Consider the following 23,265-nt stretch of genomic DNA (forward strand, 5'->3'; position numbering starts at 1 on the left):
GTCCAAATTCGCTGTTTTACAAGAAATCTTTTTTTTACTATAGTTTAAAGTTGAAATACTATGTTGTCATAATTCACAAGCAACTTTTAATACTTTATATTGGTTAGATATTTGGAAAACCCAGTGACAAATATAAATGGTGATAGTTATTATATTAATAATAACAATTTACGGCAAAAGATTTAAATCACAAAATATGGAGATACAAGGTTTAAAAGGACAGCAACGATGTTCTTTATATAACTACAGTATAGACCCAGTATGTATGCATGTTGTATGTATACAGCATGCATACTGGGTCTATGAACATACATCTATTTCAGACACTTTCTCTCAGATATACTGCAAAAGCTTACATGTTGTGATTGTTATAAAATGTGAGTGTTAATGCATAGATGTCAGGGCTCGTCTGAGATTAATGTATCGGAACATTTACAGGTTAGCACACTTACAGTATTTTGCAATTCTTTCTAATCTTTCAACCTCCACATATCCTCTCTTGGCCACCTTGATTTGCAGTGTATTCATGCATTCACATGAAAACAATTCATCCACTGCAAAGTGACTTCCTCCCACACACACAAAAACACACATACTGACACACCTGTATTATTGTACTATTGTATAAACTAACCTGACTTTTTTGCCATTGTGTGTGTGAAGTATTAAATGTTTCGTTTTTGCTTTCAACAATATTTTCTTTCCTGACTAGTTCTTTTAAAAATGTCCAGCATTACCACACAAAAAGCAGCTGAACATCTGACAGCTTATTTTCCTGAATCACAGTCTATATAAACTGTCACTTGCTATAACCTATAATGAATGTTCCCATAAGCATATGTATTGGTATTTCCATGGCAACGAATGAAATGCATTGTTATGCATGAATCATAATTCATTTTCCTCCCTTTGTCCATGACACAATAAGAGATTAGGTCATTGCATTCCAGACTGCGGTTAACCCTCCATAAAAGGGAGGGGGTGGGGGTACAGTTGAGCCCTTTCGCTTTAGCACAACTGGATCTTGAGGAATAAATCTCCACCATCTGACACTGTGGGCCTAGAAAATGAAAATATTGATCCTAAGGTACCTGATTCTCCTACACTGCTGGACTCTTGCCATAAGAGTTGACCTGTACTTTCATTTTGGCAGGATTCAAGTATCAGTATGAGAAAAAGCACAAAGTAACGAAATCTAAAATGGCTTTGGTTAAATACAGGAAGATTCCTCGGGTCCTCTGACACAGACTCTACTTTGGGTTAACTTTTCACAAAAGCAGACAGATTTGTGTGTGTTCATTAATTTGATATTGTTTGTTTGTGGTGCACATTTGAAGACTGATGGGGAGGAGCAGGAGCCAACATCAACACAGATGGAAGTCATCATAGTCCCAGTGGAGTCTGCTATGGCTTCCCCATATTCTCTTACACACAATCTCGCTTTCGCTTCAGCTGTGAAAGGCATGGAAGTCACTTACTGGGACAAACCAGGAACGTGCTCACACCACGACACAATCCACAAGGGTTATTGATACATGGCTATATCATCTTCTCTATGCTTGAAAAGTGTATATAAAAGTGTAAGAAAATAAACAAATAATAATCTATGGAGTGGGATTAAGTGTTTTTTTGTGGAAATTCATAAATTACTTTGTTGCCAATTGATAATAATTGGTTCAACGTTTGTTTAGTTATTTAATAAACTGAGTTATGTAAACTGCTTGGCCCAATGTGTAAACTCAAGCAGGTTGCCTTGAAAGTTACGTTTTATTTTCAATGTCAAAGAATTGAATTAATGTTAACTTTATGCATTTCTTGTGCAAAATGATAAAAGGTCATTCATTGTTAACATTTAAAATCTATCATACAATCTATAATTTACAGAGATAACACACATGACCTATTTTCACAATTTTATGGCTATGACTACCTTGATGCTCCTAATATCATAATTAGATTTTAATACCCAGGATTTCACTGCTCCTTCATCAGTATTTCACTGCTCCTTCATCAGTATTTGTGTTCCCTGGGCTTCAAACCTACAACCTTGCTGTTGACAGCACTATGATATGTCAGATGCACCAAAGAAACACACAAACTAAACAGTTTTGTATTTTCTATGCATACTACTGTACATACGATGTTAAAGGATAAAAAGAAATCCCCAACAAGACAATACAGAATTCAAAGTAAATACATGTAAAATATATCAATCACTCAGAGTAATTTTGTGTGTGTGTGTGTCTGTATTCTGAGCTTTAAATTATCTTTAAAGTCTCTCAGTCATAGTCACTATTCATTGAAAGAAGTAGGTTAGCCCTTAATAAGCTATGCATCAACGGCAAGTCAAAAATTCCTCTCCTGGGGTCAATGTAGTACATGTACAAGATGCTTTACAGTTGTTTTACTGCCAAACTTTGAGCAAACCCAAAGCCACAAAGTTCAGTTCAACACAAACACACACATTCACAGAAAGTCTCCAGACATGATTCTTATCCTTCTGTGCTGTTGCGTGACGCCTGTTGTCCTGTCCATGGCCCTATCTCACCACCCACATGCCCAGCTTCCCCTCTTATTCATTTCTCTAATCCCTCTGGTTCTCCCGCTCTGTGGTTTTGACCACTCTATTAGTAGAGACCATAGAAGTCAGACACGCACACACTTTAAACGCACAGGATTTGGTCTGGCAGGAACATGACGGGGAGTTTATAAACCTGGTTTACCGATACAATACTAAATCACAGAGCTAGAAAGAACGAAAGAGAATGAGAGAAAGCACAGGGTGCGGTTGATGGAGAGCAGGAGTTCGAAGAACTAAACAGTGTAATGGAAAAGAAAAAAATACGGCGAATTTTGTGTTCTACCTTTTCCGACATTTTGCAGAGGTCAGACCTTGGACTGTTGTAAATGGATATTTTTTCTGTCCTTCCCTTCCTGATCCCCACATTCTGTCCCACAACCCCCCACCCACACCTCACCTTCCTGGAAATAGGAACAACCACCCCCTTGCACACATACGCTGGGGTTATGCACGGATGACTGAAGTAGGAAAGGATGTTTCTCATTATCCCGTGTGCTGTAAAGTGCTGAGTGTGTATTGAAGAGTGGACTGTAAAACAAGGTGTTGGGACGGGTGTGTGTGTGTGTGTGTGTGTGTGTCGAGACCGACCAACCACTGTCCATGAACACCTGCTGTTTATCACAAACATCAGCATCTGCTGTTGCCTTAAACCAAATATGATTATTACTTTAATTCTCACACAGATGCGTACACACACACACAAACGGTAATCTGTTTCACGTGTGACAGATGAGACCAAATCAGGGTCGTGTGTCGGCAACTATTAGGTCATGTGACAGAGAGCGAACTCATGTGAACACTTCCTGCTGCTGTTTTACAGAGCTTGTAAAAAAACACTGAACACTTCACAAAAACAGACCATCAAACCGGCAGCCAGTGGCAGTTACACAGTTTTTGTTTCAGGACTAAGAGGAATTTCTGAAACAAACGGAACGCAACCCTAAACCAACTGTGAAAAAACACAGGTTTTCTCGTTTTACTGTTAGTTGTAACAGTGTTTGACACCCGGGATTTTAAGAGATTTGGCGCTAATGATGTCACACCTTAATTAGCATATGGTGTTGGCACATGAAATCTGGTTCGCTTTTTCCCTCTGCTCTGACACAATATACTGTATTTTAATACAACTGAATGGTATTCTCACATACTTCTGTTCGGTTGTCAGACATGAAACAAATATAAAACCATACACTACCCAATAACACCTTGTATTTAATACAACCAGCTGTCACTTTAACTGCTGCTAAAATCCTGATTTATAAACACAACATCGTCTGACAAAATCATCTATATTAAAGAGCAGCAATATGCAGTGATTTTGGATATCTTTCTTTATTTGCCTCATGCTGTTGTTGCTGCTCTCTGTATTAGGATTTTTTATATACATTTTTGAAGTGCGTGATAGTTTTATTGTTGATCGCGTATAGCGCAGACGATTCGGAGCAAATTCTGAAATATGTGGAAATACACTATAACACGGAGTAACAACTACACACTAGGGATGTGACGAGACACACAAGATTTTTGAAAGAAAAAAATAGTCACCTTAAAAACACAAAATGCAACAATGCAGGCATTATGAAATGAACTTGTACTGTATGAAACAAATTCAACTTCTATTTTAATGAACTATTTTATGCAGTAATAAACAATATGTAAACACTGCAAAATGTTTTGTCACAAACTCAACCGACAGGAAGTAATTGCACAAAAAGTATGCCTAATTGTTAATTTTGCTCATTTCTTAACAGGTGCAGCTTTTAGTAAAGAGCTGTGGTTGTTTTCTCTATATGCGTTTTGCATAGTGATCATATCACACTGTCAGTCCTCTGACTGAACTCCACTGACTGAACCCTCATAGCTTTCAGAGAAAGAGTTAAAACTACATTAACACATGTTTTATGCTTACCCATTGCACATATGTAAGAGACGGATGATCCGGTTTTGAAGAGGTTTGCCTGCGTATGTATTTAAAATAACCTAATGTGAACTTGCAATTGCTTAACTGTGCTTGTGGTACAGTCTGCTGCTGTTCAGCAGCGCGCTCCCAAAGCGCGAAAGACGAACGCGAATGTTGAAACCATCCGTCTAGCGTGTTTATATAGAGAGACGGTGGGAAAGTAGCGCTGCGGGATGGAAAATCCCTTTGTCTTTATGAATGGCCAGGCTGTGACTGTGGCTCACAGCCCGCACATGCTTCGTGCAGTTATTAGCGCCTTCTGTGTAGTAATGAAAACCCATCTCACCACAACAAAATGTGCACTCACACAAATTCTCCCAAATATATTGTGGAGTCGCACAGGTTAAATATATAGGGAGCATAAGCGGAAAGTGGAAAGGCAAGTACAAGGAGGAACGCATATTGAAAGCACCACCACATTTTAATTCATTCACTGTGATGTGATAGAGTGGCGCTAAGCATCGCGGGCGGAGCTGCACGTAACATGAGAGAGAGAGAGGCACTGAGCGTCAACACGCTGCTCTCAACTGCAGCATGTTTAAACTGTTTTAAATAGTAAAATAAACATTTAAAGGGGAATTCTGAAAAATCTATTTGTGGCAGCCAGTGTTGATAGTGTGGTGGGCCGCCCCGAATAAATCAATGTATGGGAAACACTGTGTAGTTTGTAGTTATTGCAAAGGGGTGAGTTACTAGACTGCAAACACAAGAAAGTTATGTTTGCGCAGTTGTTATGAAAAGTTCACCGCTGTAATAAGTGCAAATAATAAACTGTGATGTCATTAAAACTCAAGTGTTTCTGCTCCACTAGCTGAACCAAATGGAATTGCAAACGGTTTATTTGTATGTGTTGTCTATAATAACACTGGCTCAACAAATGGCATGAGTTTGGGTGGGACAACCAGCTCGGTTGACCGGAGAAGTGTTTGAAACTTGGTACAGATGTCACACACTGCACCTTTAAGATGGTATGACGCAAGTCTTACCATCCAAGGATGAGGAATCTCTGGCAGGGGCATCTGGGGAGGAGCCGGGAGAGAGGTGTGAGTCTCAGTCTTACAGGAAGGATCTGTGATTTAAAAAAAATTACACTCACACTGATATAAAAACTACTGCTACTATTATGTTCAGAAGATTTAAAGGGACAGTTCACACAAAAATACTCACCCTGGGGTTGTCCCAAACCTGTTTACATTTTGTTCTGATGAACACAGAGAAAGATGCGCCAGAACAGTTTGCTTTCCTACTGTACTGTATTCTTCAAAATATCTACTTTTGTGTTCAACAGAACAAAGACATTTATAAACCAATTTTTCCTACTATGGTAGTCAATGGTGGCCTTGGTTACAAGCATTCTTACAAATATCTTTCTCTGTGTTCAACAAAGAACGTATACAGTTTTATAACAACTTGAGGGTGAATAAATTAAGACTTTTGGGTGAACTGTTCCTTTAAGATGAGAAGAAAGGAAGTAAAGGAGCTAAAGGAAACCTGTGCTTACCTTTAGTGGCCAGAACTCTATGCAGGATATTCAAAATTTGCTGTTTCTTTTCCCTTACTCCAGCTGTTAAATATTCTCTGTCCAACAGCTCCAGAAAGACCCGCAACTCTGCCAACAACTCCTCCATCGCTGTAAAAACACAATGTGATATTCAGTAAACGCTTCATGCGATACAGTGTCAAGTTCGGGTGGCACACCCACCGAACACCCCCAGTCCATTTACCGACTGTTTCATGCACGTAATAGAAAATGCCTCACTGCTAGTCTTTCTACACAGAGTTTGAGTTTGGAGACATTTGTGAGTTTAGCTGCATCAAATCACAAGAGGACAGAAGTCAAATTTGGTTGGTCGCTTTACACGTCTCTTTGTAGATGGCCGGCCATAATAAGTTGCAGAGTGGACCTGATGGATCAAATCTTATGTGAATATTCAAAAGTCTGGCTTTGTGAGACTATGACATACGTCAGTCCTGCAAGGCTGTGTTTTCTTTGTTTTGTTGACTGCTCACATTGACATTCTTCAGAGAAGTTGTGTGCCTTGCTCTACCCTGAAAATGTTGGCTGGTATGTGGCAAAAACAGTGAATTATGGGTGTCTGTTGGCCAGGCACCTGAGGAATATCAAAGGCTATCAAATGTGAATTGCAGTCATGGAAAATCAGATGTCTATAAAACAGCATTACAATGGTCTCGAGCCCATACAAACACATAGCTGAGGGTTTACATAAGAAGATTGGAGGGGGAGGACGACTGCTGGAGCGATGGTTTCTTGATGCAGGGCAGAGAATTGAGCTCACTGATTACAGCGTGCTTTAAAATGAACTGGGTTGTACGTCTGCCCCTCTTGATTTCAGCCATCACTAGTGCTGTACTGACATCTGGTTGGTTGCAGTTCATTTCAATGCAGGTGTTACCCTCTAGTGTCCCTCCTTCATATGCTTCTTAGTTTAAAGAAATGCACAGGTGTCTATCCCTCAAACATGAAGCATGAGAAAGTACATACACTACAACTGTTCTCCTAATAATTGATTTTAGAGGACAGAATGTTGTTTTTACTTGAAGACATTTAATTTAAATGGAGTTCTCTTGTTGATGTGCTGGATAATTCAATCACATGTTCTTGTACTCGACTAAATAGACATTTTCCGGTTGCATGTGCTTGAGCTGCTTCTCTGTTCCTTCGCCTTAACAAAAAATACGTTTATTCAGGCGTGCTATAAGGATTCTTCTAACAATAAGAAAGCATACTTTGAGTCTACAATGCTGATTTATATTAACATAGTTGTGCATCCATATTTTGTATGGATTTATTCTATAAGGTTAAAAAAACTGTAGTATAAAGGTGTCTTACAATAGTTAATGAATAAAAGCTATAAAATATTACTATTGCATCGTAAAAAAATGAAAACACAGAATCAAATGGAAAAAACGGAATTTGGAAAAAAATTTAAGGGATTTCATAGGGCCCTAAGAATGTTCCAATCACTAAAGCTAATTTTCATATATTTTATAAACAAACTGGCAAGGAATGGATGCTGTGCAGAACTTTATGAATAATGGATTCATTGCATGCGGATTCCGTGTGGGCCTGCTCATAAGAACTCTATTGCCTATACTATTCAGTTGTTGCTGTATCATTCCCTGTCCAACAGCTTGCACATGTCTAAGTGAATAAATGAAGCACTTTCAATGATGGTGGCCAAACAACATGAAAGAAAATACACTTTAAAAAGCAACCGAGGGAACCAAATCGGTGCAGAGCACCAAGTGCCACAATGAAATGAGGACCACCTTTAAACAATGCTTGGGGTAAAGTTTAGGGAGCGAGAGACAAGTGAGAGAGAAGGAAAAACCTTTAAACAATCACAACCACCCACGTGCATAACATTCTGGTCATTTACATCCTCCCCATTGACAAACCATGGATTTCAAAGCTGAATGATAAAAGCCGTGTCTTTTTCACGTACCACTTATCTTCTCTGGATCTGTTCCACGATTGTGGAATGATCGGCCTTTTGCTACAAGATTAGCAGATCCTGTAGACGTCTTTAAAGAATCGGCTAAAAACACAAATATCTTCTGTCAACACCTGACCTCACCTTTTCCTTTTCTGAGACCAGTTTTATTGCACTCATGCTCTGTTGTCCTTGTGTTGTACTAATTGCTTGTATTGTTTACCTCATTTGTAAGTCGCTTTGGATAAAAGCGTCTGCTAAATGACTAAATGTAAATTGTCTTAAAGAAAAGTGACATAACTCAAACAAAAATGCTGAGGTGTATTCAATGAAAGGTGCTGTGTGTAATATTTAGGAAGATCTGTTGACAGAAATGCTATATAATATACTAGTGATGCACCGAACTTTCGGCTGCTGAAAATGGTATTATCGGGTTCGGATGAAAGAAGAACACAGTTTCCGGTGGGGGAGACTTAAAGCAGAGAGATATGGTAAACTTAGCAGATGTGGCACAACGCAGGGGTATATAGAAGTGCTGTTCTATCATATTTCAATATATATTAATAAATCAATATTATTTCAGCTTTCAGAAGTTTACATGCCGTTCTAACATTAAAATACGCTAGAACGCTCGGTCCCAGCGCTAAAAGATGACGGACATGAACTGAATGCGGTAAGTAAAACTAAGTCATATGTTAGTTCTTTGTTGGTATTTTGCCGCGTACATACATAAGGTAAAAAAACACGAAAGCATTAATGCGATGTGTTGTGTGCTCATGATGTAGTTCCGTCCCAATGCCTGTCTCCAGCAGCTCTTGTTTTTCCAGAAATAATCGTACAGCTGTATCTCTTTTATAAATTGTATCAATCTAAATATTCTTCGAAGATGCAACGTATGCAATACTGCTGTATAGGTACTCAAGATTAATATGAGATTGTCAGAAAGTGTGTTACCCGATGATTAAACGCAACAGACTCTTCATATGTGAATGATCAGCAGAACGTTCTGTCAGTAACAGATGACGTAGCTCATGTGGACTGTCATCTTGCAGATGCTGATTTCACTGAAGCTCATTTTAAGCCTGTTTACATGAACAGACTCGCTGCTCCTCTGTGTTCTGCCTGTTGTTTTCATTAAAATGATTGTGCCTCAAATATAAACTTATTGAATAAGCAGGAGCTGCTGAGTTTGAGTGTAACTTGACTACTGTCATGCCTATTATAATTCTAGAATAAAGCCCTATTCGGACTGGACTAGTTTTAAATGAGGAAATTTGTGTTTCTCAGACGTACTCTGTGATTTAAATCCCATTCAAATCTGCCAAGTCTGTTTTTTCTCACACAACCTCTGTAAAAAATTCCAGAGCAATTTACCTTTGCCGTTTTTCGCCGAACTCAGTGGTCCTCTGAGAAATCGAATCCCGTCCGAATGCGAATGTCTGTGATTGCTGACAATACCTTTTCAAAAGGCGTTTCATTACGTGTTTTGGCCAATGTGAACTGCTGTTAATTCTTACTAACGGGCGTATATACTTCTTGCATCCCATTCATTCATATTCCTATCAAATAGATTTAGATGCTTTTGCAATTCTGCGAAATACTAAAATAAAATCTAGACGAGCAAATTCTCCTAAATTGTTAAGACCGGCAACTGTAATATAAGTTTACTGATATCAACTCAGCTGTATTTGTCTCAATTACGTAATGGCAATGTTAATAAATGAAAAAAAGAAATTATTATATTAAATAATCATGTTTACTTCTGCAAAGCCCAAATATACAAAACAGACACTCCCAACTCTGTGATAATCTAAGGGATCTAGTCCCGTCCTAATCAGAACGTAAAATCACAGAGGTTGTGTGAGAACAGTTGTAACTCAGAAGTTGTTCAGAAATCCGAATAGGGCTTCATTTTACATTACAATGTTTAGATGATTGGTAAAAACGTTATATTTGATTGTGTTGCAATGACCAAGGAAAATTATATTTTGTATTGTCTTTATATACTGTATGTTCTCCTTCATTTTTGTGGTTTAGTGTGTGTAATTTATACAATTAAATAAAAACTATTTCAAAAAGATTTTTAAATTTTTGGTTTTGGCATCGGTTTTCGGCCAAGCGCATTGTGAATTTTCGGTATAGGCCCAGAATTTTCATTCCGGTGCATCACTATTATATACAGTACATAACTATGTTTTCAGAGGTGTGTAAAGACCTTACATAATGAAAAATTGCAACCTCACCGCTAATACCACTAAAATCTCCTCATTGTTCCTTCAAGGATATGTAAACACATTGCGATTAAAGAAACAAAGCCCCCAAAGTAAGAACAGAGGTACTTTGTCAGTGGATTTTAGACTTGTTTTGCAAATGCCATTCAAAAAGAAACGAATCCCATGCTAAAGGTCCAGTTTCAATGGCAAAGCTGATTTTAATTTAGTGTTGACGGAAAAGAAAAGCAAGAAAGAGATAGAAAGAATGGTATTCAGTTTTGTAGTTCTCTAGGACCAGTTCGACAAGTTGACCCAGTAAACTGAGAATAAACATCCTTCACAGAACAAAAGAGCACATTATCCACCATTTCTCCCAAAACTCAATAACAAAGAGTGATGTGGTCTATTAAACCAATTTGAATGCTGCCAGCACGCAGGAACTAGTATTATCCGCTGATGCAGTTTGTGTGTGTGCGTTTGTGTAAGTGTATATGTACTGTATAAGTGGTTACGGTCTACCACCCAGGCTGCTGAGAAGCAACAACATCCTTGAAATTCACCACCGCTAAGTACCAAAGAAAATATGTGAGCAGATTACAGAGTATCTTTCCCTCTCCACAATGTCATCCTACCATCCTCTTACGTCAGATTGTAGACCGATTCTCTTTAATGAACTGCTCAAATCCATATGCACACGCATGATCTATGACCTACAGTACTGTATACATATAATCAGACAGGGTTTTTTCGGTTCTAAACCCATGCCAAGTTTCTGTGGAGTGCCCACCGTCCAACAGCTCTCACTCATCCTTTTCTCTGCTTTCATCTCTCTCTCCTACTTTCAGCTCAAGATGCCATTTCTTCACTGACAATTATAATCTATGAATAAAGAATATAACAAAACAGCTCTTTTGCACCGGTATGAAACCGAGAACACGTGAACCTCTCTCTCTCTCTCTCTTCTGAAGAATTAAGACTGCTCATCAATCATACTGCTGCTCTTTGAAGTCTGCTGACAGGATCCAGACAGAAAGCTGGTGATGACTGAGGTACGCCACAATCTCCTCTAAGCTTCAGTCCAGTATTACACATCGAGAGACTTTGGTGAAGAACACATGGGATAAAGGAATGTGCAAATGAAATGTCCAAATCCAATATTTGTTTGTAACCTATGTAAGAGCTTCGGAGCAGAGTTTGCACAAAACAAAACTTTCTGTAAGTAACCGTTTTATAAAAACACTGACTGAAAATGTTTTCATCGTTCCTACAGTTACTGTACAGTTAGTGTTTGTCTTCTCCTCTTTATACTATATCTAGATAAACTCAAATTTAGCTGACACTTATAAACATAACAATGTATATTTGATCAAATCTGTCTTGCTTTATCTAAAAGAAAGATTATCAGTAAAATCCGTTTCCCAGAAGAAAATGGCTGTTTGGCAGCTGGGCAAAGCGATGGGCAACTACTAGTCTGTGGTTTGTGAAATTAGCCTGCTTTAAGGTTTGCCCTCATCATGGTTCCCCCTTGCTACCACAGACTCGGGCACATGAGCAACACTTCCTAGTTTTTACACATGCCTGGAAAATAGAAGAAAACTACAGGAGAGCGAAAAATATTAAACAGATGCTCCACTGTCCCACTAATGATGGGCTTCTATACCAGCATCTGTGTGGCTGCGTATATCAAACGCACTGGTGCTCATCAATGAAAGAGAACATCTCACGTGTTTGATTATATGTGTGACGTATGTGTCTTCTCCACATGAACATATGTATCCACATGAACATAAAAGAAAAACACTGAGGTTTTGGTTATAAGAGGACTCTTCGAAATATACATCCATATATGTGTACTTTTGTGTTTATGAGTGTGTGGGCGATTACAGAGCACTAACTCTAAAACCACAGCGGGCAGAGGGTTGGGAGAGAGGGGCCGACAAAAACCTTCAAGAGGTCTAGATCCTTCTAGAAGGCGGAGGAGACTCGGCGGTGCCTGAAATACTGTGCAGAAAAGTGTGTACGTGCTTATGATTGTGTGCGTACGTGTATTCGTCAACTTTTTTTGTGCAAACTAACAAACGTTTACTATAATTTGTCTACTAGTGAGTTTTCCTTTCAACACTTACTAAAGTTCTTATGAACATATTCTGCACACAGAGATTCAATTATTGTAAAATATTTCTTTTTTACTTTTTATATTAAAATGTCTGCAACACAAAGTCAGTAAGTGATGAGGTACAGTCAAATTCATATTGCATTGTCGGTAAAGCAAGACAAGTTCACATCTAAAAATCTTTAGTCTAGACAGTCCCTCAAGGACCGCAGTTAACCTTTCTACTAGGGATGCTCCGATCCGATATTCGTATCGGGTATCGGCGTCGATACGTAATAAAATTCTAGATCGGGTATCGGTGCAATTTGTCACCGATACCCGATCTGACATAAAATTTGTGCTAGACGATGTAAAAGTTCGAGGAGACACCGGCGCTTAAACTCTCTCGTGGGCGGCTGTGCATAGCGCAACGTGCGACATCATACGCTAGCAACGTGTGACATCATACGCTAGCAACGTGCCAGCATACGCTAGCAAAGTGCGACATCATACGCTAGCAACGTGCGACATCATACGCTAGCAACGTGCTCTGTACGTAGTGCACGTGAACATATAGCAGCGAACAGCATGGAGCGAGCCAAAATATCTGTCATTTGGAGTTATTTTGCAACAGCTACGCCAATAAGTTCCACCGCTTTCATTGTTATGGATTTGCAACCGCTGTCCGTCGTTGCGATTAATGGCTTCAGACTCCTTATAAACCACCTGGAGCCGCAGTACGACACGCCGAAGCGTAAATATTTATCTCTACCTTGAACTGTACCGAAAAGTCTGCAAACACATATCCGAAAAAATTAAAGATGTCAATGCGGTGAGTTTTACAACAGATATCTGGAGCTGCGACGTGTCGCTTTTAAGTTTAACCACACACTGGTTGGATGAGAATTTTGTGCCACAAAATGCCACGTTAAATGCAACAAACATGTGCAGTTTTACTAAGCTAGGGAAGCTAGCGTTTTATTCATCTGTTTCTGTGTTGGATGTTAAATTGTATTTTCTCTAAACTTTAGTTTAGTTAAGTGGACTTTGCTTTAGTGACTAAAGCATTAAAAAGATCTGATTCATGTTATTTTAAATATATCTAAAGCAGTAAAGCTATTACTTTTTTTGCTCAATTTCAGCTGCTTTATTGCGAATTGATTTTTAAATTATTTTTGCACTTTCTTAAAAATTATTAAGAGATTTTGTTTCCATTTATTTATACCCGTTTATCAAGCTAGTGAAGCTGTTGTTATATTCAGCTGCTTAATTTGCTCTTTAATTTTGAATGTCTTTTGTCCAAAGATAGTGAAAAGTTTTGTTTTATTTTTCATTTGTTTTGCACCGGTGCTGGTTTAATAAACTATTTACTAAATTTTTTAATCATTAGTTTGTTATTTTGTTTTACGGGGTCAGGAAATTTATGTTAAGTCGAGCCTGATGTCTTGTACTGCAATGCACATAGTTTATTAAGTAATTGTGCACTTTACATTTTTTACCTTAGTATCGGATCGGTACTCGGTATCGGCCAATACTGAATCTCAGGTATCGGAATCGGTATCGGAAGCAAAAAAGGTGGATCGGAGCATCCCTACTTTCTACCCCCCACCACTTATCTCCATCCTTAAAAATCTGGCCAGTTCATACATAATTCAACAATTAAGCAAAACGTAAACTGGTATGCTTTACTGTCCATAAGGGAGGGTTTGATTATGATTGTAAATGTTTACTGCAGCCACTACGAGAGGGAAAAAGAGAACAAAAATGATAAATGACTCCAGCGGTGCCAAACAGATGATAGGGTGGGGGGAAAAGATGGAGGAAGGCACAGAGTAAGTTTTCTTCTTTCCTGACGTCTAATTTTGGGTCAGACATCTCTAGTTGGAAGGGAAGTGAGGTTTGGGGGGTTTCTGGCACGTGTAAGTCTTTAAAAAGTCATCAGCGTGGTAACTGTCAGAAAGGAGACCCCCTTGAGCAAGGCCAAGTAGGCTAACAGGCAGTGCCCACTTCACACACGGTAATGGAGTGGCAATTCTGACTGGTTTGACAACACCGCGCCATTTTCACGAATGCCAATAAACACATTAACCACCACTGCAGCCTACCATAAAAGTTCAAAGCAACAACTGGATTCTACATTATAATGCAAAAAACAAAAAAAAGAATGCTGATACTACATATAACGACAAATAATGCGCAATGCCTTGGCACAACAACGCTTGGCCCTTGACTTATAAAGCAAAAGCTACACCCTTCGTCCAGATAGCCTAAACCTCTATGGACAATAGGGCTCTGTCATTGCCAACCCAGTGTGATGCACATACGGGATACCGGACACCTCACAGCTGCCTGCCAGCCAACCTATTACAGAGACCCTGCCTATACAGCTCATGTTGTGTTTTTAAAGTGCACACTTGTGTGACAGAAGATAAGAGGGCACCTGTATCACCCTTGAGGTATTATGGGCGACTTAAATGTCTCTATTCAAACTGTTTATAACTGAGTAAATACTTTTCTATCATTCGTATATTGTTTAAATTGCATTATATAAAAATATACATAATATTAAAATGACTATAATTGCATTTTCCTTTGCACTGTATACAAACAGCTGTCCTCAGAGGAGCGAATAAATACTTAGTAACGTTGTGAGTTCCGTTTTTTAAACGAAACAATATTTTGAAATAGTAATAATAATATGTCTTGCCATGCTTTTATTGATCGAAGGTCTCGAAGCATTGAACAATGAAACCAGCCATGCATACATTGGACACTCACCCCTCGAGGCGAACAGAATGGGGTCGATCCGCATCTTAAAGTCAAGCGCATCTAACTCGAGATCGCTAGGGGTGGCAGGCGTGTGTCAGACAGCTGCTGTATTTCATTAAAATCCGCCGAACAGAGCCGTCTCTGTTTCCCCTCTTCCCCCTGTGCGAACACCGCTCGCAACCGCCCGGGAAAGCTTAGTTTCCAGTGAAAACTCTCCTCGAATCTCTCTGCAAGATCCTGAACCGGCGCGGTTTTGTTCGCGATCCCGACCGGCAGCCAACGGCTGTGCTTTCGAAGGGGAGCTGCGTAAAGACCGTAAAGAAAATATTTCACTTTCTCTCCATGTCGCGCTCGGCAAACGTGGGACCTCCTTCCTTTTCTATGTAGTTTCCTCTCCCTCTTTTCTCCGCCCTGTAGCAACACATCTCCAATTCCACAGCTGGAAACAGCGCATGTGTGCGGGGAATGACGAATGGCGAGGACGTGTTCAGTAAAATATATATGCACGACTTATTATAAGAAAATGCATATAGTTAGGATTAGGAATGGGAGAGAATGACAATATTACATCGATCAAAGAAGAGAAAAGTTGATAAAAGCTGTTGCGGAAAAATTTATATACTAGCTGGGATCTAGTTTTACTGACAAATGTAATGTCACATCCTTTCCGACAGCTTCAAAATGCATTGTGGAAAACACCATTATGTATTCCCCAAAAATTCTGGACGTGTGATGAAAACAGCAGGGTCACTGACCGGGAGATGTGTCCACAGTGCATTTTGATACAGCGAAAGAATGCATGTGCACAACTACAAGGTAAACGCATTTCTAGACTGAAGAATGTGTGTGTGCATGCGTGGGTGGCCAGCAAACTAGTGTATGTCAGACTGATATTGTGTCTGGAGACTGATCCATTTATTTGGCCTTGGTGCAAAAACAACAGTATACTGAGATCATATTGGGGAGAGAATCACATTGATATGCAGACGTCCAGTCCACCCAAAGCCTGAAGCACAGCAGCTTGAAACAGTGTTGTTGCCTCAGACTAAGGTTTCAACACACTCCTCACATTATCAGATTCAACACAATATCAGATTGAAAACAGTTTTGTGATACTGAACTTATCTTCGCTTATCTGTTAACGTTCTCGATTGGGCTGAACCTCAAACGTTTACAGATGTAAATGGTGGCATGCAGAGGTGATGAGAGCAAACAAGGTTACACTGCCACATAACTGCATCCTTCAGGTCATTTTAACAGCATACAGTCACGAGGAGGATGTCTTTAGAGAGATATCCCAGAAAGGCTGAAAGCCATTTAAAACAAAAAATAAACCCATTAAAAAAAAGAGCGGGTCTACGCCTATGAATTGTGAAACACTCCAGCTCTGTCGAAAAAGTGAATATCTCAAATACCTGAAAACGCAAACTCTGAAAAAGGAGACGGCTACAGTATAAGTTAATTGACTCCTTGCAGGCAAATGAGTCATTAAGCTCCATTGAAAGATGCATGAAATATACAAATAGAATAGAAAAGAAAGAATAGAAAAATATTTTGTCTGAAGTTAACCGCAGTCTAAGTAAATGTATATTTTCCTTGATTAGTATATCCAGCTCCAGACACTCCTGTCAAAACACAAAGTAATTCAGTGATACCCCTCTAACATGATTTGGACAGCACATAGGTTCCTGGGAATATGGCAGAGGCCCATGCTGGCAAACAAGAACTGTGAGCAGGGTAGCCTCATAACAGAACTGTAATGAACCATTACATAGCTTTGTAGCTGGCGTAGATTGCTTCCCCTTATGTATGGCATTCATAACGGCAAAGACAGGGCATTTTGTCGGGCGACCCATACAGGTCTTTGCAAGTAAATATTACATTATGTGCCTGTGTCAATCTTCAGTTGTTTCCACAGAAACTTTATTTTGTTCTCAATGGGAATGTATGGTTTGCAACAAACCTCAATGAAACACCTCATTACTAAATCGGTTTGCCTCATTGACAAACTACAAAAATCAAAACAGGTCTGGTGCTGTTCTGCACACCACCTGCGAGACAATGGGAAACATAAGAAATCGATTGAATTCCATGGGTAAACTAATGTGAATGCTCAAGAGGCCTGACTCGCCAGTTGTTTTTTAAGTCTCTTAAAAACTAGCATTTCTATTCAGTGCCCTGAATGAACTCTTCTGTTTATTTCCAGCCCTTAGACTCTAGGACTTGCAGAACCTTTATAATTGCTGGTCAGCGTTTCCAGCATTTTTTGAAAGCCTGCCGAGTATTTTTGATTCATTTAAAACCACTGAATATCAGCTTCGCGATCTGCACCCCCCGCTACTCGAAGGAATCTAAACAAAAGGGATATCAAAGACATTTGGCTGGACTGTGCCTTAATGCTACATGTACATAATCAGGCCAAAGCCTCCTTATGGAATTAAAAAAAAAGTAGACAGACAGGATTTAGGACAACAGGAGACAATCGTTCTGGTTAATACATTCACACAGTTTAGGTTAATACCCCAAAAGCATAAGACCAATGGACCTCTGATATGACATATTAAGATAAGCCTTCAGACAGGATTGATTGATTAAGGAATGAATACAGTTAGCTTCAAAAAAGGTAAACAAAACATTGAATATTGAATGCAAAATAAAATTAATTCATTTTGTAGCCTTGTGTCAACGAAACCTTGCAAACCTTGCTAGGCTTCATTTCATTGGTTGTTCTTAAACTTTCCAGTTCTCCCCTGATAAGATGTTTTCTCATGTACACATGTGGGAAGTAAAGCTATACAGTGCAACACACACACAGATGGACTTGCATAGGCAGTAAATGTGCATAATGGAAATGTTGTGAGCTGGTACAGTAGTACACTGCATCACATGTGGGAAATAAAGTAACCCAAACTGGTCTGGAGAAGTCATCACAGGCAATCAGACTTCATAGTCTGTTTCAGTTCTCATATTACTAAGAGATAAAAGTTGCTCAGCCATAGTTGCATAATTTGATACCAGAGTCGTATAGTGCTGCAAGACCAAAAAGCTGTAGCGCATATGGACAGACAGTATGAAGGACTGGCTGTGGTCCAGTGAAGGAAAGCCTCGATGGAGGGAGAATAGAGCAATACTAAGGAAACTAGGTCAGAACCAGGGGTGCCTGACACGTCCTGAAAAGCGAAGCTGTGGGCTCTTTGATCGTCCCCTGGTGGCTGGCTGCAGTAGAGGTCATAAACCCCGCCCTCATCATGTAAAGAAATGGGACAGGAGCCAAACTTTCAAATCCAAAAACACTTCAAAAAATATTCACAAAGATTTTTTCGGTTTTTATCATGTTGATGTATGTCCAAGTGCTCGCTTGGTTTAAAAACAACCTTGATACCAGGCTCCACTTCGTGCTCACTACTGCGCAGACTCTGGTTCCACAGACTTTTTACAGTACATTTTTTACAATGGAAGGAAGCGCCATCACGCTGTCCATCTTTTTACAGTCTTTGGTTAGAACCATGACTGTGAGCATGACTACCTTTTGACACATGGCTGACATGTAATATCCTGGCTGTGATTCACACATACATTAGTAGTGTATTTAGGTTGGGCAGGGTCAGCTGGATAGTGCACTTAAAACCGGTCCAACGAGGGGGTCTTGGAGAAGATACACAATCATATATCCTTGAACCCCCCTTTGACAAAAAACAGCTCAACATTCCATATTAGATTCATGGGACTGGTGCAGATGAGGTCATGCTATGTACTCTGTCTTTTTTTTCGTCCAGCTCCCGTCCGCTACATTTTATTTCACACCCACCCGCTCCCGCTAAAAATTCACTCTGTGTTCACCCGCTATCTGCTCAGAATGATTTCTATCCCGCTAAATTTAGATCACGTTTCCAGATCTCAAGTGTAAATTTCTGCATAACAGATATAAAATAGGCTATACAAAAACATATCAGTTATTGACTTGTCAATATACAAAATTGTTCTTACATTTTAATATCAATATAGTAGACAAAAATGTAATGTATTAAATACATTAAATGTGCCGTCTTTCACTCAAACTATAAGCAAAATATAAATAAACGAAACACATTGGCTTATAGCTAGCTCGTTCAAAATTACATCCATGCAAGAAATATCCTGATGACCGTCTCCCCTCTAAAAAACTTGAACGCTCTCTCTCTCTTCTCTATCGGCACTGAAGAGACTCGGCGACCTGACCGCTCTATCTGGGGGCTGACGCGTGCATATTAAACTTATAACGGAGTAAGAACTGCACATGCGCTGCAAGAATGCATTTATTTTTAAATATCTTGCTTCAACAAAAAAATCTTAACATGTTTGTATACCAATCTTAACAACATAAACTGAGACTGAATACATTTACAGTGTTGGCCAGTCAAGTAAATCCAGTGTTTATATTGCTGGTAATGGCATCTCCATGTTTAATGGGTAATGAGCAGTCATTGGAGACAATAGAGAATTTGGTGAAGGCCAACCCTGCAAGTTAACAACAGCAATAAGAATCCAAACTGCATCTATCCATATATATTCTTTATTGGTGAGCCAACTACTGCATTGATTCCTTACTCATTTTCCTAGCTTGGTGTGTGGTGGGCGTTCTGGCACAATATGGCTCCTGTCGCATCATCCAGGTGGATGCTGCACATTGGTGGTAGTTGAGGAGATTTCACCTTCCATGTAAAGCGCTTTGACTGCCCAGAGAAGCGCTATATAAATGTAACAAATTATTATTATTATACATTTTCTGTGTTTTTGCTTTCCTCCAACCCTCCACGAAGACCTCCTACTTCCCCTGGTTGTATGTTTTGGTATCATTCCACCCCCCCTCCATCCACAACAAACAGATGGATGGAGACATGTATGAAGGGGAGGATGACCCAGCAAGACAAATAATCACAGTGACCAATACACACTTATGTCACCCCACCATGTTCAGCTCACTTCACCATCTGTCCAGTCTGTGGCCACAGACACTGTTGTTGGTTATGGTTGGAGTAAGCTGGGGCCCTTTGGGGGATGAGACCCCATTAAGAAACCAATCTGCTTGAATACAAAATGCATGAGCCCTCCATCCCACAGTTTTCCACTGATTTGTTCTCTGGCTCTTGTTCAATCGCTGAACACAGCAATCACATACAAATCCTTGCAGCACATAGTCTACATCACTGTCCTTGGTTTCCTCTGATCAAGGCACTTTTCATCAGATGATTTTGATCAATGTTTCAGCCAGAACCGCAGACATTGATTTTCATAAGACCAGAGGGAAGAAGTCCAGCCCCAGAGATCTAACAGCATGTATTTGTGCAGAGTGCTGATTTAGGATCAGATTTTCACATTGTTCACTGGGTTTTAAGCCAGTGCTGATGAGCAGCTCTGATCCAGAAACAGCATTCCTGAGATGTGATCTTGTACGTATACAAGGGACGGGAACACAAAATTGTCCCTACCAATAATTTTCACCAAACAATATTTGTTTATATATAAAGACTGTTGTGTATGTAAAAAAGTCGTTTTTAATCCAGACTGTAGATGCAGTTGAACATACAGTTGTTAATACCGAGTGGCTCGTTGTACATTCTGGTGTATTTCTAAGTAAACTGATCTTGCTGTAGTCATGAAACAATAAGAGTGACGAAAATGAAGAACAGTGAAGAAAACTATTTCAAATTAAACTTATATAAGTAATGTTAAATGATTAAATTGTTTAAATAAGTCAAGTAAACGGCACAAAACGTTAGTGACAATGCGGCACTGCAGACCAATTTTATGTCCCCAGCAATATCAACATCAAACTTACGCCCTTGGGCCATGGCCTCTCAAAAAAGACACAAATTACCTAGCCCCGCCCCTATTTTCAGGTAGCTGACCAATCAGGTTTTAACTGCCAGCAGTTTCTTGTAGGTTGAACTTTGACACAAATGAAAAAAGATTATGTGTTTTTCTAACCCCTGAAATCCTGATAACAAGAACCACAATTTTGAATCCAATTGAATTCAGCCAGCTGTGAACACCTGCTTGGACAAAAAAGGGGGAAAATCTTTGATTTCTTAACCAGTCCACGGTGACAGGGTGATAGTTTTATAGGTCATTTTATTGAGCTTAAATATGTTTTCAACCTGTACTTTCTTGTATTTTGTAAACTAAGAAAAATTTGACTTAGTCGCTGTGAAAATACAAAGAAGTACAATGTGGAGACTCAACAAGCAGCCAATAGCAGTGCTCGACAACACTATTGGGAAGAGAGGAATTACAGGAGACGCATTCCAAAGAAACATCTGCAAAGCTTCAAGTGCAACAACAAACAGTTATCATACACACACTAAAAAGAAAGGGAGGATAGAGAAGAAGGTGAGACATGGAGGAGAGGAGATGGATAAACTTGTGTGTGATTTAAAGTGTGTTGATATAACTCTCCCTTAACAAAGCTCTCACACACATACTTACAGCAACACACATGAACTTTCCACACAAATAGAAACACTTACAAAATAGATAAAGTGATATCTCTATCACATTCTTATTAATATTGGTTGAGTCAGTGGTTATTAATCTCTACCTCTGTAGTGTGCAATCATATGTAGAAGAAGAGAGTGTGACTGTGTGTATGATGCTTAGTCAAAAAGTTATTTCATATTTTTTATTATTTTCATTTTTAGCATTAAATGGAGAGCAAGTACACGTTTGACTAACAGTGTCTCTCAGATGAAGTGGTCAACATAGTACCAAAATTGTTTATCATACGAAATGGAAAACAAAATACTAGCATTACGTTCATAGTGGAAATTATGCAAAACTATTAACAAGACGATATTGGTTTTGAATCTCAATGGTTTCCTGCTTTCAGCAGCCAATACTTCACTACACAAAACCCATTTTGGTTGGCTCAAACTATGTTTATCCTCACTACAAGTGAGCTTAATGTAGTCTGGTTCATTATTTGTGCCCTGCCTAGTTTAATAGATGAGTGTGTGTCACGCAACCTGTCCGTGGTTGGCATCTACTTCATTCGCCAGATTAATTGCCACCAGTACCAATGGATGTTTGTTTGGACATAGACTTTGACCGCAAAACATATGGGAAGCGTTTTCTTGCCTTTTTACCATTCTGTGTTTCTGTGTAGGTTTACATAGTTTGGTAAGAAAGATGTACTGTGAAGCTGCTAAAGGTAACATTGTGCACATGCAGTCACACAAACACACACATTCAGACACTGAAAATTGACTTTTGATGGTATTTCCTATGGATCCAAAAAAACACCTGTTTCAACACAAGATTTAACACTGTGGACTGCTGTTTTTGGAACAGACATAATTTAAACTACACAAGTGGAATGGAAATGTGAGTTTATTATGGTGAAACATGGCTGTACCATGCTGTGTTTTCCATAATCTTGGATTAGGTGCTGGCTGCTATGGGTATGAACCAACCTGTTGTGTTCCTGCAGTACGGCTACAGCTACAGCTAATGAAATCCAGTAAAAATGACTTAATTGTAAAACAATACAACTACAAAGTGTTCGAAGGCATTCTGAAGTTTCTCTAATACAAGCTTTTTCATATTTACAAAAATGTCACACGATCCTCTGTTTAAATGTGCCTAAAAACACATGTTACACCTTCATGTCATCATGTATTAGAACCTTCAGACGTCATATGAAAAGCTCAACTTCTTTCCGATCTTACATATGATAAAAAGTAAACACATGAAAGAACAACACTGGGCAGTGTTTTGACGACATAAGATGGTAAACACAAAAGAAGAAATACAATTTGTAAGACATTTTTCAATTAGATGATTCCTCCTTTTTAGATATGTAAGCTATACATTATGCATTATAAAATATTACGTAAGACAACTTAAATAAAGCTGTTAAATTAAAGATACAGTACATATAAAATGTTTTAGTATTATGAACAGAACTCACCAGAAGATCTAAACAACCTGAAGATATAAGCAGTGTTGGATACAGGGAAAGGAAAAAGTATAAACCATTACACCTTTCTATTTGCTTAAAAGTGTAGTGTAAATTTAGAAGTATGTCACTTCTGGAAAAGGTATGCAATCAAAATGTAAATAGACCTAAATTCTAGTCTAGTCTAAACACATTATCCAAAATATGACCAGATATGACCAGATATGTGCTACACCTTGAAAGCATGTGGCATTAAACACCT

The 23,265-nt window shown here is 39.0% G+C and overlaps 1 protein-coding gene across 8 annotated transcripts in view; it reads right to left on the minus strand.

The window, feature by feature from the left end:
* The window catches only part of afap1 (actin filament associated protein 1), a 47,363-nt gene that overhangs the window by 17,192 nt on the left and 6,906 nt on the right, over positions 1-23,265 (minus strand). For 4 of the 8 annotated variants that reach the window (XM_079476030.1, XM_079476036.1, XM_079476034.1 and 1 more), the window contains exons 2-3: positions 6,043-6,171; positions 5,528-5,610 (exon numbers count right to left, since the gene is read on the minus strand). In XM_079476030.1, the coding sequence (XP_079332156.1) occupies positions 5,528-5,610; positions 6,043-6,171 (212 nt within the window). Of the gene's footprint in view, positions 1-5,527; positions 5,611-6,042; positions 6,172-15,079; positions 15,468-23,265 lie in introns of those variants that run through there. The other 4 variants (XM_079476031.1, XM_079476029.1, XM_079476035.1 and 1 more) reach the window with 3 other exon arrangements.

The sequence above is a fragment of the Barbatula barbatula genome (genome assembly GCF_947034865.1).
Source record: "Barbatula barbatula genome assembly, chromosome: 16".
NCBI lineage: Eukaryota > Metazoa > Chordata > Actinopteri > Cypriniformes > Nemacheilidae > Barbatula > Barbatula barbatula.